The 12,999-nt window shown below is 39.6% G+C and overlaps 1 protein-coding gene across 4 annotated transcripts in view; it reads left to right on the top strand.

The window, feature by feature from the left end:
• GPCPD1 (glycerophosphocholine phosphodiesterase 1) overlaps nt 1-12,999 on the top strand; it is a 51,953-nt gene that overhangs the window by 25,939 nt on the left and 13,015 nt on the right. For all 4 annotated transcript variants that reach the window (XM_065631418.1, XM_065631415.1, XM_065631416.1 and 1 more), the window contains exons 8-15: nt 2,289-2,535; nt 3,623-3,785; nt 3,875-4,007; nt 4,240-4,294; nt 6,222-6,314; nt 10,203-10,280; nt 11,399-11,438; nt 12,221-12,276. In XM_065631418.1, the coding sequence (XP_065487490.1) occupies nt 2,289-2,535; nt 3,623-3,785; nt 3,875-4,007; nt 4,240-4,294; nt 6,222-6,314; nt 10,203-10,280; nt 11,399-11,438; nt 12,221-12,276 (865 nt within the window). The remainder of the gene's footprint in view (nt 1-2,288; nt 2,536-3,622; nt 3,786-3,874; nt 4,008-4,239; nt 4,295-6,221; nt 6,315-10,202; nt 10,281-11,398; nt 11,439-12,220; nt 12,277-12,999) is intronic.

Here is a 12,999-nt window from a genome sequence, read left to right as displayed (position 1 = left end):
GTATAAAAACCTCTCCTCCTTAATTAGAATTAGAGCCTGACACATCTCTGAATGCATGATGATTATTACTACTAACAACCCTCAGCAAAAGTGCTTTTTCACAACAGCAATTTTTAGGTAGTGTGTTAGCCATGTGTTGGTTTTACCAATGGGAAAGAGGGGAGCAGGAGTGCTCAGATCCTTTCACAGATGAACAGAATTTCAGCCACTCCTAATATTGAGTACAACCCATCTTCTTGTTTGGAGAGAGTTGTTCCCTGTTTGCTTTAATGGAAAACATTAAAAAAAAAAAACCCAAACCAAACAAAAAACCCCTACAAACAAACAAAAAAACACACAACAACACAATTTTATATTCAATTACTCAAAATCATATTTTTACCTTGTAATGTATGAGCAGCTCCCAGCACACCACTGTCAAAGTGATTTACAGATCCCTTGGTTAACATGGGAGTCACTTCTATATTGTGTGCCCTATTTTGATGGTCTGACTTTTTTTTTTTTTTTTTTTTTTTTTTTTTTTTTAAATTTTTATTCCCTCCCCTTCCAACTCTTCTGGTGAGGGGGAAGTTTTTTTAATACAACATTATTCAGTGAGAATTAATACTTATATTCTTTTCTCCAGAGCTTTGCAATTTTTCCTTGTGTGTTACAGCAGGTAGAGAGAGAGCAATTTCTGAAGGCTGATTCTTGTCTAAATTAGATGTCTGGAATCCAAACTTTATAAGCTGGATACCTTCACTAGATACTCTGTTTTCCACATTCTGCCTAGAAGATTAGATCTGTCCAGGTAGTTTTTGTGGCTGTCACTTGCTATGGCAGTGTCATTTTCCAAGTTTGTGGAGGATCTGTGTTGTGACTTCTTTTTTTATGAGTATTAAGAATGTAGACTGTTGTGGTTTAACCCCATCTGGCAACTAATCACCACACAGCTGCTTGCTCACTCCCTCACAGTGGGATGGGAGAGAGCATTGGAAAATGAAAAACTCGTGGGTTGAGATAAAGATAAAATAGATGAAGCAAAAGCTGCACACACAAGCAAAGCAAACAAGGAATTCATTCACTGCTTGCCATGGGCAGGCAGGTGTTCAGCCATCTTCAGGACAGCAGTGCTCTATCACATGTAACAGTTACTTGGGAAGACAAATGCCATCGCTCCGAATGTCCCCCTTTCCTCCTCCTTCCCCCAGCTTTATATACTGAGCATGATGTCATATGGTGTGGACTGTCCCTTTGGTCAGTTGGGTTCAGCTGTCCTGGCTGTGTCTACTCCCAATGTTTTGTGCACTCCTCACCTTCTCGTTGGCAGGCCAGTATGAGAAGCTGAAAAGCCCTTGACTGCTTAGCAACAACTAAACCATCACCGTGTTGTCAACATGATTGTCATACTAAATCCAAAACACAGCACTATACCAGTTACTAGGGAGAAAATTAACTCTATCCCAGCCAAAACCAGGACATGGGCTCGGTGTAAAGGATTTCTATGATTGTAGTTGTTTCTTTGAGATATGACTTCAGTTTTACTAGTGAACTGGCATCTAACTAAATGATAACTCTTTATTCCATCTGTTGCTTAGATGATTCATAAAGGGATTTGGTTTACTCATATCTGTTTCCATCACTGGCATAATTAATTCTGTGTGGAATGTTTGCTCTGTATAATAATGAATTCTGAGCCTTACAAGAGAAGCTTATTCTTCTCACTCCAGGATCCTTCAGAAATTGCTTTCAGTTTACTTTTAAATGACCATTCAGGATCTCTGAAGGGACTTACTGATCACTTCAGACTATCTTGTTTATGTCTATTGGAATACATTTATCTGCCTTATCAGTGTTCAGAGAGACCTAAAGTTGTGTGTGTGTGTTTATTTAGCAACTACCACTGTTCAGGTGTTGATCTTGAGGATTATTGCTGTTTTCAATGCTTTTCACTAGCCTTTTGGCATTATGCATATCAACCTGTGGAGAAAGGCTGTCTGTTTGATAACCCAAATCATTAGTTTGGTGGAGTGCTGCTTTTCAGACCACTAGTACAATTTTCACATTTACCCAGGTTCCAGTTTTAGAAGTGACTTGAACACTTAAATCTGACTAAAATAAGATTTAGACAACAGCTGCAAACTGACTCTTGTGAGGGTCCACCGTGTGCAGTGCTGTACTGTAGATGGTGCTGTTGAGAAGAATTCTTGTGTTACATGATCTTCTGTTCAAGCTTCTTTCTAATTTTTTAGCATTTCCAAAGACACTTCTGTGGATTAACCATTTGTGTTTTATTTCTGGCTGAGCAGAGTAAAACTGACTCTAGAAGGCCTAGAGGAAGATGAGGATGATGAAGAGGGTCAAGAGAAAACATCCCCTACTGTCCCTCAGAAAATGGCAAACACTGTGGAGTTCTCCTTAATAAGTAACAATGAATATAAATGCCGACACTCTCAGCCAGACTGTGGTTATGCCTTGCAGCCAGACCGATGGATAGAATACACAATACAGACCATGGAGCCTGATAACTTGGAATTAATCTTTGATTTTTTTGAGGTATGTCTCTTTACCACTAAGAAGCAACTCCAGTCTGCCTTTGGGAGTTAGAGTCAATCACCTTGAAGATTGCACTGTTGGGATAGGGCTGTTGCTAATATTCTTGACCTTTGTGACTTGCGTAAACAAGTTAGGAGGCTATTGGCTACTACCCTATTTTACAGAAGGGTTTTGTGGGTCTTCTGAATATGGCACAGAAAGTTTTGCAGTTTCTGCTTATTTAGAAGTCAGTACAAATTAGGCTCAAATCTTAGTGTGCAGTACTGCAAGTAGTTAGGTTGGCTTGATTTTTATCCTTTACCAGAGCTAAGTTTTGCTCATCCTTCTTGAACCTGAACACTCTGTATATGAACTAGTTACATTACAAATATTTTATCTTAATTTTCAAGTTATAAACAAGAGGTTTCTCTGAACTAACTAGTGCAAATTAAAACTGGATATTTGTGGATTCTTACTACTACATCTGTTAGTTTGCACTCTGTGGTTTTTTTTCCCCTGAAAGATCTTAATCTTCTAAGTCCTTTTTAAAAGAAAACAACTTTTTTCTCTTCATACTGTTTATGCAGAAGAAAGTTTTAAGCATTCTCTCTTTGATCTAAAAATGTCCTTAATGCACTTACACTCATAATTGTAAAGCGGCTACATAGTTCCTGAACTTGACTATGGTCAATTACATTCTGCATGTTAGTTGCCCTCCTCCTTCCCTGCAAATGAATGCAAAGGTATATTAAGCATATATATTGTTTCAGTTCATCTTTGTTCTAAACAAGACTTGGGCTTTTCACAAGACAGACTATTCCACACATGCAATTTTGGTCTGAAAAGCTTACCAAATATAAGAGTTTTCAAAGACAAACATACGTGAGTTTTGTAAATTTCCATCAACAGTTTCACATTCCAGAGTGTAATTTGGAACACACTGTTAGATTAAACAATTTTTAGCCTGAAATTAGTGTTTTCTGTAACACGCAAGAAATTTTTGTTACATAACTGCCTGTATATATCTTCCTGAGGAGCAAGGAAGAAAAGTTTGTTCAGAATTCTCACCTACATATAACAGTAGGTTTTTTGTTTGTTTTGTTTTTAGGAAGATTTAAGTGAGAAGGTAGTACAAGGCGATGTGCTCCCAGGTCATGTAGGTTCTGCCTGCCTCCTGTCATCCACAATTGCAGAACTTGGAAAAAGTGCTGGGATTCTTACACTTGCTATTATGAGCAGAAATCCAAGGAGGACAATTGGAAAAGTTAGAGGTACAGTTGATACAAACAGATGTAGATAACTTTACTTGAAGTTATCCATTATCTATTGACATGTGAAATGTTTTGTATTTTTCTTGTAGTGGACTACATAATTATTAAGCCAATCCAGGGATACACTTGTGATATGAAGGCTTCATATGCAAAATATTGGAAACCAAGAACAACTCTAGATGTTGGACACAGGGGAGCGGGAAATTCTACAACAACAGCCAAGTAAGTTCATTTGCATTTTAATCTGGGAGGCATTATGTTTAGTTTCACTGACGTCAATTGAGGAGCAGACAGTTTAAAATAAAAAGCTACAACCGGTAATCATTTAAGTCACTTCAATGTCAAATGTGGGTGTTCTCTAAAACAAGGACTTCTGATTTATATTTCTGTTGTTTCAATGGACTTTCGTGCTGTGCTGCATCTAACAAAACCTTTTTCTTTGGTGTTATTTCAGGCTTGCTAAAGTTCAAGAGAACACTATAGCCTCCCTGAGGAATGCTGCAAGTCATGTATGTACGCACGTTTGCATGCACGTAGTACCTGTATAGTTAAAACTAGCCTGGCTTGTTTGCTTGTTTTCCATTGTTCAATACAGTGAATGGTAATTGCACTGATAAAAAAATTACATCAAATCACTGTGGAAGTTCCCTGAGAGAAGTAATAGCTAGATTAGACTCTCATTCTCAAGTTCCTCAAAAAAAGTCAAAACTTTGATCTTATATGTTCTGGAGGTGTTCTAATACAGGGAATATTTTAATCTCAACCCTGCAGAGACATAGGGTTGGAATAATTTTGAACAAAAGAATAAAACTTTGGCTCTGCTGGAGTCTGTCAGTATACTTTCAGGTGGCAAAGGTCTCACTTGGGGATTGCTGAGTACGAAAAATTGGTGTCCAAAAATGATACTTGGGAACAGAGTTGGTAGAATAAAACAATCCTTTCGTTCAGTGCTTGCTACAATTAAGACTTGGAATTCTGAGATGGGACTTTCAGTTTGAGAGATACCAGCTTTATGTGCTTAAATTCTTTGGCTGAGGTGGTCAGTTTTATTCCTGCCAGTAATCTTGGTCACTGAAGTGATCTGTAATAAGACTGATCCAGACAGTCTAGTGAGATGCTGCAGCAGAGTAGCTGGAGTCAGAAGCACATTCAGAGGTTCCTTGTCTAGCTCCTGTTTTCACCATGAAGAGCTGTGGTTACAGTCACATAAAGATGCTGCTGTGAGATCACCTGCCACTTACTGGTAAGGTTCCTAAGCCTTTTCAGATACTTTTTCACTAAATGTAGATTCTTACTAAACATCTTTTGAAGTTGTTAAAAGGATGGGAGCAGAATCTGGAGTATTATGTTTATTGGCTACTGATTCTGGAGTACTGTATTCCTCAAGAGTCATAGCTGAAAGCTCTCTCTTGTTTGGGAGTCAGAGTATAATTTGAACACAATGTCTGGACTGACTGCAGAGCAAAATAAAACTGCAGCTACTCAATTATCCTTTTGAACAGTAGTTCTTAATTTCTGGGTGGATACTGTAGGTTTATAGATAGCTTTTAAAAGCCCACAAGTATGCACTGAGGCAGGAATTTACTATGAAGTCATCAGCAGCATCACCAGAAAAGTACTTTCAACTGTTTGCAGACTGAAGAAGCTGAAGGCCACCACTCTAAAAATATTTCTGCTGACAAAAGTGCTGTAAAAAAAGCCTGTCCTATTTTATTTCTGTACTGATTGAAGAAGAGTGTTCCAGTCAGGATGACAATTTGATGAATGTTATTCTTGGAGGCCTTTCAAAGGAATGATTTACAGACAGTCCAAATAAGTAAAAAAATTGTTTCTGTGTGTTTCTTTCTGGCCCTCCTCTTTTCAAAAAGACTGTACTTAGAGCTCGTTTGATCTTTCTTCCTTTTTAAACTTAACAGAAAATAACATTCAGTTGAAAAGTACAGGAGAATACTTGACACAGCTATTTCTGCTCTTGTGCATGTTATAACACAGTACTGCATTACTCATTAGTGACTCCAGAAGCTCCCCACTATATGGAGTATCTCCCTAAAGCTTTGCCAATTTGTAGCAATCACTTGTGGGGTGGCGAGGAGGGAGAACGGGCACTGCAGGGGCAGTTACCTTTAAAAACATCATCTTAGCCTTTCTCTGAAATCAAATTTATGATACTTGAATGTTACCACAGGGTTTAGAAGATTAAGCAAGCTATATATATCAGAGCTGCATTATCGTAATTAAAATATGTGTGTCTTGCTTGCTTGTTTTTAATTTCTAATCCTTTGTTATGATTTAACTGCTAATGGCCAGTTGTGTTCAACTTCTGATTGATGCCCAGGACCTGTGAATACTTGACAACTTGTCTGCAGTTCTGAAGTCCTTTGCATAAATAGTTAATGGGTTTTTGTTTTGTTATGTGTGTTTTTCAATTTTCTTTAGGGAGCAGCTTATGTGGAATTTGATGTACATCTTTCTAAAGATCATGTGCCTATTGTATACCACGATCTCACATGTTGCATGGCCATGAAAAAGGTAAAGAAGATGATATCTGTATTTTGTCTTTAAATGTGACTATTCTAGGAAAAAAAATGCCAATCTCTCATACAAATAATTATGGGGAATAAAGTGATGGAATAGGAATAAGTGTGCAGCATTACTGTGTGCATACTGCTGGGCAAACTCAAGTGGAAGAGGAGAGTTTACAGATCATGGAAGGAGGGGCTGGCCACTTGGGAAGAATATAAGGCTGTTGTTAAAGGATGTAGGGAGGCAACTAGGAAAGCTAAGGCCTCCTTAGAGTTAAACCTGGCAAGAGGGGTCAAGGACAACAGAAAGAGCTGCTTCAAATACATGGCAGCTAAAACTAACACCAGAGGCAACGTAGGCCCACTGATGAAGGGGGTGAGTGCCCTGGTGACAGAAGATACAGAGAAGGCAGAATTACTGAATGCCTTCTTTGTCTCTGTCTACTCTGCTGGAGGCTGTCCTGAGGAGCCCCATGCCCCTGAGGCCCCAGAAGAAGGCAGGGCAATGGAGGAGTTTGCCTTGGTTGATGAGGGTTGAGTTAGGGAGCAATTAAGCAATCTGGACATCCATAAATCCATGGGTCCAGATGGGATGCACCCGCGGGTGCTGAGGGAGCTGGCTGAAGTCATTGCTGGACCACTCTCCATCATCTTTGCCAAGTCTTGGGAAACGGGAGAGGTGCCTGAGGACTGGAGGAAAGCAAATGTCACTCCGGTCTTCAAAAAGGGCAAGAAGGAGGACCCGGGCAACTATAGACCAGTCAGCCTCACCTCCATCCCTGGGAAAGTGATGGAACACCTTATCCTTGGTGCCATCTTAAGACATATCAAGGATAAGAGGGTCATTAGGGGCAGTCAACATGGCTTCACCAAGGGGAAGTCGTGCTTGACCAACCTCATAGCCTTTTATGAAGACATAACCAGGTGGATTGATGATGGCAGAGCGGTGGATGTGGTCTACCTTGACTTCAGCAAAGCATTTGACACCGTCTCCCACAGCATCCTCACGGCTAAACTGAAGAAGTGTGGACTGGATGATCGGGTAGTGAGGCGGAGTGGGAACTGGCTGAAGGAGAGAAGACAGAGAGTCGTGGTCAATGGGGCGGAGTCTAGTTGGAGGCCTGTATCTAGTGGAGTCCCTCAAGGGTCAGTACTGGGACCAGTATTATTCAATATATTTATCAACGACTTGGATGAGGGAATAGAGTGCACTGTCAGCAAGTTTGCTGATGACACCAAGCTGGGAGGAGTGGCTGACACGCCAGAGGGCTGTGCTGCCATCCAGCGAGATCTGGACAGGCTGGAGAGTTGGGCGGGGAAAAATTTAATGAAATATAACAAGGGAAAATGTAGAGTCTTACATCTGGGTAGGAACAACCCCAGGTTCCAGTATAGGTTGGGGAATGACCTATTAGAGAGCAGTGTAGGGGAAAGGGACCTGGGGGTCCTGGTGGACAGCAGGATGACCATGAGCCAGCACTGGGCCCTTGTGGCCAAGAAGGCCAATGGCATCCTGGGGTGTATGAGAAGGGGGGTGGTTAGTAGGTCGAGAGAGGTTCTCCTTCCCCTCTACTCTGCCCTGGTGAGACCGCATCTGGAATATTGTGTCCAGTTCTGGGCCCCTCAGTTCAAGAAGGACAGGGAACTGCTGGAGAGAGTCCAGCGCAGGGCAACAAAGATGATGAAGGGAGTGGAGCATCTCCCTTATGAGGAAAGGCTGAGGGAGCTGGGGCTCTTTAGCTTGGAGAAGAGGAGACTGAGGGGTGACCTCATTAATGTTTATAAATATATAAAGGGTGGGTGTCATGAGGATGGAGCCAGGCTCTTCTCGGTGACAACCAAGAGTAAGACAAGGGGTAATGGGTTCAAGCTGGAACACGAGAGATTCCACTTAAATTTGAGAAGAAACTTCTTCTCAGTGAGGGTGGCGGAACACTGGAACAGGCTGCCCAGGGGGGTTGTGGAGTCTCCTTCTCTGGAGACATTCAAAACCCGCCTGGACGCCTTCCTGTGTAACCTCACCTAGGTGTTCCTGCTCTGGCAGGGGTATTGGGCTAGATGATCTTTTGAGGTCCCTTCCAATCCCTCACATTCTGTGATTCTGTGATAAAGTAGAGCAGGGAAGCTGAGTTTTTCCATTTGATATAATAGCAACATCAACATTTCAGATACATAGTTTGAGACTCTTCAAGCTGATGTTGTAGTTATTTTTTAGCTTTTTTGATTTATGGTTTGGAAGAAAAACACAGGCAACTCCACTATATTCAGTAACACCCCTGGGACTCCCTTAGACTGTGAGAGTAAGATTTTTATGGTTGTTTCTTTTTTTGAGGGAGAGTTAGTTCTCACTCCTGCTGCCACTTAAATGTATACTTCTCTTAAGCAGTTATGTACTCATAAAAGCTCTTGAAGTCAAACCAAAGTCCACCTTGTTTGGTATCCCAGTAGTGGCCAGTAGGTGGAAAGCAGAAAAGTGGAAGAAACAAGATGTCCTTCATTTAGGGAGTTTAATTAGCCACAAATGGCTTGGTTTCCATTAGGTTTTCTAACTCTAACCCTTTTTTACTTCAGCATTTTGCATGTCCTTTAACTGTGAGGTGAACAATATACTTCATGTCTTGTTGGGACAGTGAGGCTGAAGAACTGCTTTTCGATTGCTCGGTCAAACAGAAGGAAATGAGTTAAGACGGTTCTAGGAGCAAGAAAATGGCTCTTGAAAGCAAGTGTCCTGTTCCTTTCCTTGTGTACCTCCATAAGGTTGCCATTGTTCCTTCTTTTTTAACCAAAAACTGTTTTCTGCTACTTGATGCTCTTTTCTGCATCAAGAGTACTATAATGTAAGAGGCAGGGAACAATACTGTTACTTGTACATACAGATAAGCATTCCTTAAAAAGGGCTCTGAACAGTCTGTCACAATACCTCCCAAATACCCAAGTTTTATGAAGCATAACAATTGAATGTTTTCATAAAATGTTATGGTCGTTAATAATGAGAACCATAGGCATAAGGAACAGTGACTCAAAAACCAAAAACCACTGAGGTGCATTTCCATCTGGTCCATTGTAAGTTCTGTGCTGAGGCCAGAATACTTGTGTTCAGCAGCAGTGCAAGGAAGTTAGACGCTGTTCTCTTGTAGTTTTCTTCCTTTTTAGTTCTGTCAGTGGAAGTGAAAATAGCATGGGAGGGCAGAGACTGAGATAAATTCTTTCTTCTTATCACTAAATCTGTGTCATTGAACTCCCACACCTGTAGTGATATCGGAATTTGTAAGAAGCTTGGTTTTGAACAGTTGTAGAATGGAACTTTGACTAAGGGAAATGCATATTCAGTGTGTATTGAATTGGTATTGTCTTGTTGAGTAAAAATTTCTTTATAGTGAAGAGGGGAAGTAAAAAATAGCTTGATAGAAATTTTTTTTTACACCAGGTTTTTATTTTGGGGGCGAGGGTGTGTGTGTCTCTCATTTTTGCCAGGATGCTTGTCTTTTTTTAATTAGTTTTTGAGACATTGGATAGATAATAATGAACTGAACTGCCTTGGGATATTTTTTTAATGCATTTCTTTACTTCCAGACTTTTTTCCTGAATACATTAGCTGATTAAGTTTTTTTACAAAATAGATGTGCTAAGCTTTCTGAAGAAAGAACATTGGAGCTTCTGACTTGTATGAAAGACCAAATCCAATTTTTCCAAATTGACACCTGTTTTATGTTTCCATGTGCCTTCGTTGAGTCCCAAAAACTGATCAACTTACTCGTATTATAATAAGATGTCACTTGTATTTTTATCAATAAAAGAGAAGAAATTAGTTGCCCTTAATGTTAGCATATTAAAGGCATGTAGGCTTTTTCGTAGTTTTCAGTGATGCTTAACGATGTATTATTTCTCTTCAAAGAAACTGGATACGGAGCCTTTGGAACTGTTTGAGATTGCAGTCAAAGAACTCACATTTGATCAGCTGCAGTTATTGAAGGTATTGTTGCTTTGGCTAGATATGCTATGTGTAGAATTCCAAATTGCCTATGAAGCTTAGGGTGGGGTGTTTTTTTTTTTTTTGGAGTAACTATAGATATTTTGGGAGAGCATGTTTTAAAAATTGTACTAGTAGAACAAGTAGCTAGTTCCAAGCACATTACTTTTGCACCATACTTGAGTAAATTCTATTACTTGTATCTCTAGAAAGATAGCCTGACGACTTGTGTAGATTCATTTGATAATTTTTAGAAAATAAGGAAGGCTGAAAGTGGTGGTAGTCTTTGCAGTCTTTGTTGAAGAAGAAAGACATCTTTCACAAAGTCTATCTACTTTTCAAATCTTTCTGCATTAACAAGAGAGATCCAAATAATGTTGAACTACTCTTAGGAGGTGCATGTGGAGGTGTAGAAGGGTCTATGATTCGGTGGAATGGATTGGACAAACTGGTTAGAACAAATTCATTGTTTTTCTTTCATTTGGTATCACTGTATCTTCTAAACAGAAGCGCCCTGGCTCCGTAAAAGGGGAGTCAGGGAATGAGACTGAGCCACCAAAGACCCAGCTTAGATATCTGTCCTCAGACAATTAAGCAACTGTCTGATCCAAGAACTATAATCTCTTTTTACTTAAGATGACTTGGTCTCCTCCTTTTTGTGGAGATTTTGAATGGGCCAAGGTGGTTGGTACTATGCCTGGCCTGATTCTGTCTCGGTATGTGACTACACTAAACCCACTGTCAGCACTCTGTCTGCACTTGACTGAAAACATGGAGCGTAACATCTGGCAGAGGAGGGTTTAATGTTCAGACGACTTCACATCTTAATGTTAAATTATATTATGTGTGTTTCTACCCTTTAACATGTTTTTTGAATTTTCAGCAAGAACATTTTCAGGGTTGGTTGGGTTTTTTTGAACTTTCCTTGAAATCTTCATGGTTTAAAGTTTGAAAGAAAATTGTCATGTGTACTAGGATTTCCTTTATTCTTTTACAAATTACTGACACTGTAAACCTTTAAACTTAAAAACAATTTATAAGGAAAATTAGTTATATTTTACCTGTAGCAAGATCTCTACGGGTGGAGTATTTGTTAATTTTACTCTTCCTATGCCCTTCAGCTGGCTCATGTGACTGCCCTGAAAGTAAAAGATCACAATGGTATGTACTAGTTTGCAAGTCTTGAGATCTATTTGTTAGTATGTAATGACATATGTTGTGGTTGCAGTCACCTGTTCTCATCACATTTTGCTTCTTCCTGAATGTTTCTAAATGCTTGTGTAGCTACTTTAATTTTGTGCATGCTGTACAGTTCTTTTCTGGGAAGTAAATACGTGGATGGGAGTAACTTCCTTGGGAAGAGGGAACAGAAGGTTAGAAGATGAATCTATAGATAAACATAGGTTTGTATAACAATTGCTACTAATGTTTCCATCTTATGCTTCCCTAACTGTACCTTTTTGGCAGCTCTTCAGAATTGCTAACAAGAACTTTGGCAACTGCTGTAGGGTGTCTTGGTGCTGTAAATTTTTGGCCTTAATCCATCCCCTTTATAGGGACAGAAAAATGGCAAAGTTATCTCCCACACCCTGCATGTCTGCGGGGGGGAAAAAAAAAAAAAAAAAAGCCTTGACAGGCAAGGCTGCTTCTACTGAATGTGATTCAGTGACTGAAACAGTGAGGGATGGGAGAAGCTGTTTCTGATAAATATTCCGGCAATACTTTTGACAGGGGTTTGACAAAATTTCTCACTGGCAAAACAGAAATTGCCAACACACCATCCTTGGAGTATGTCGCTGTTAGAGGGAAGGCTCAGATAATCTAATGATAGACCTGATTCCATTCTTTACTCTCAAAGGCCTTAAGATTTTGAGACAGACTTCTCTGCTCAGTTTATCAGTGTTGCTATTTGTTTTGATTTGATATTTTGGATTTCTTTTCAGCATCTTTTAAAGAAGAAGAAAACTCTGAGACCCAGCCGTTTCCTTCTCTGCAGAGAGTAAGCAATGAATATGCAGCAATAGAGATGACGATTGTGGAACATGAAAACATGCATTTCTCTTTCAGCTTTGCACATGTAGCAAGGAATATTAATTTTTTGCTTTAGGCCTCTGTTGTCAGTTATAGAATCATAGAATACTGTGGATTGGAAGGGACTTTTAAAGGTTTTATTGTTGGCCACTGGAGCCTTTTTAATGCTTAAAAGTAACAGTTTGCATATCTTCAACTTCCTAATTCAGGAACCCGAGTTATATAGCTCAGGATACACTCAGTTTTACAGCTCCTTAACAATTGGGCACTGCATTTTAAAGCATCAACAATTGTTTACTAATTTTGAAAAAAAATCTGGCCTTTGGCAGTTCATCACACACTCTTGGCTATCTAGCAGATCTGGAGAAATCGTAAGTGAATTTCTAGTATGTTCCCATTTATGACTATTTGCAACCTGGGGCTTTGTGTTGGCTTATTTTGCACAGAAACACCTGACAATTGTTGACCAAATACAGTTTGATACCATTTACAGTGGGTTTTTTTTCCTAGAATTGCTGGGTTTTTTCCCCCTTACTGTTTTTCCTAATGTCTGAACTGCTCATGAACATGTCTTCTAGAGTCTTGTTTTATACAATTATACTGCTTTTTATTTGGATTATGGAGATGATTAATATCCAGTTATTTATAGGCTTATGTCAGAGCATGTATGAAATATCCATCAGTTACAGGT

Source organism: Caloenas nicobarica, chromosome 3 (genome assembly GCF_036013445.1).
Source record: "Caloenas nicobarica isolate bCalNic1 chromosome 3, bCalNic1.hap1, whole genome shotgun sequence".
Lineage (NCBI taxonomy): Eukaryota > Metazoa > Chordata > Aves > Columbiformes > Columbidae > Caloenas > Caloenas nicobarica.
Note: the sequence above shows the minus strand (reverse complement) of the source record. Positions and strands in the feature narration are given on the sequence as shown.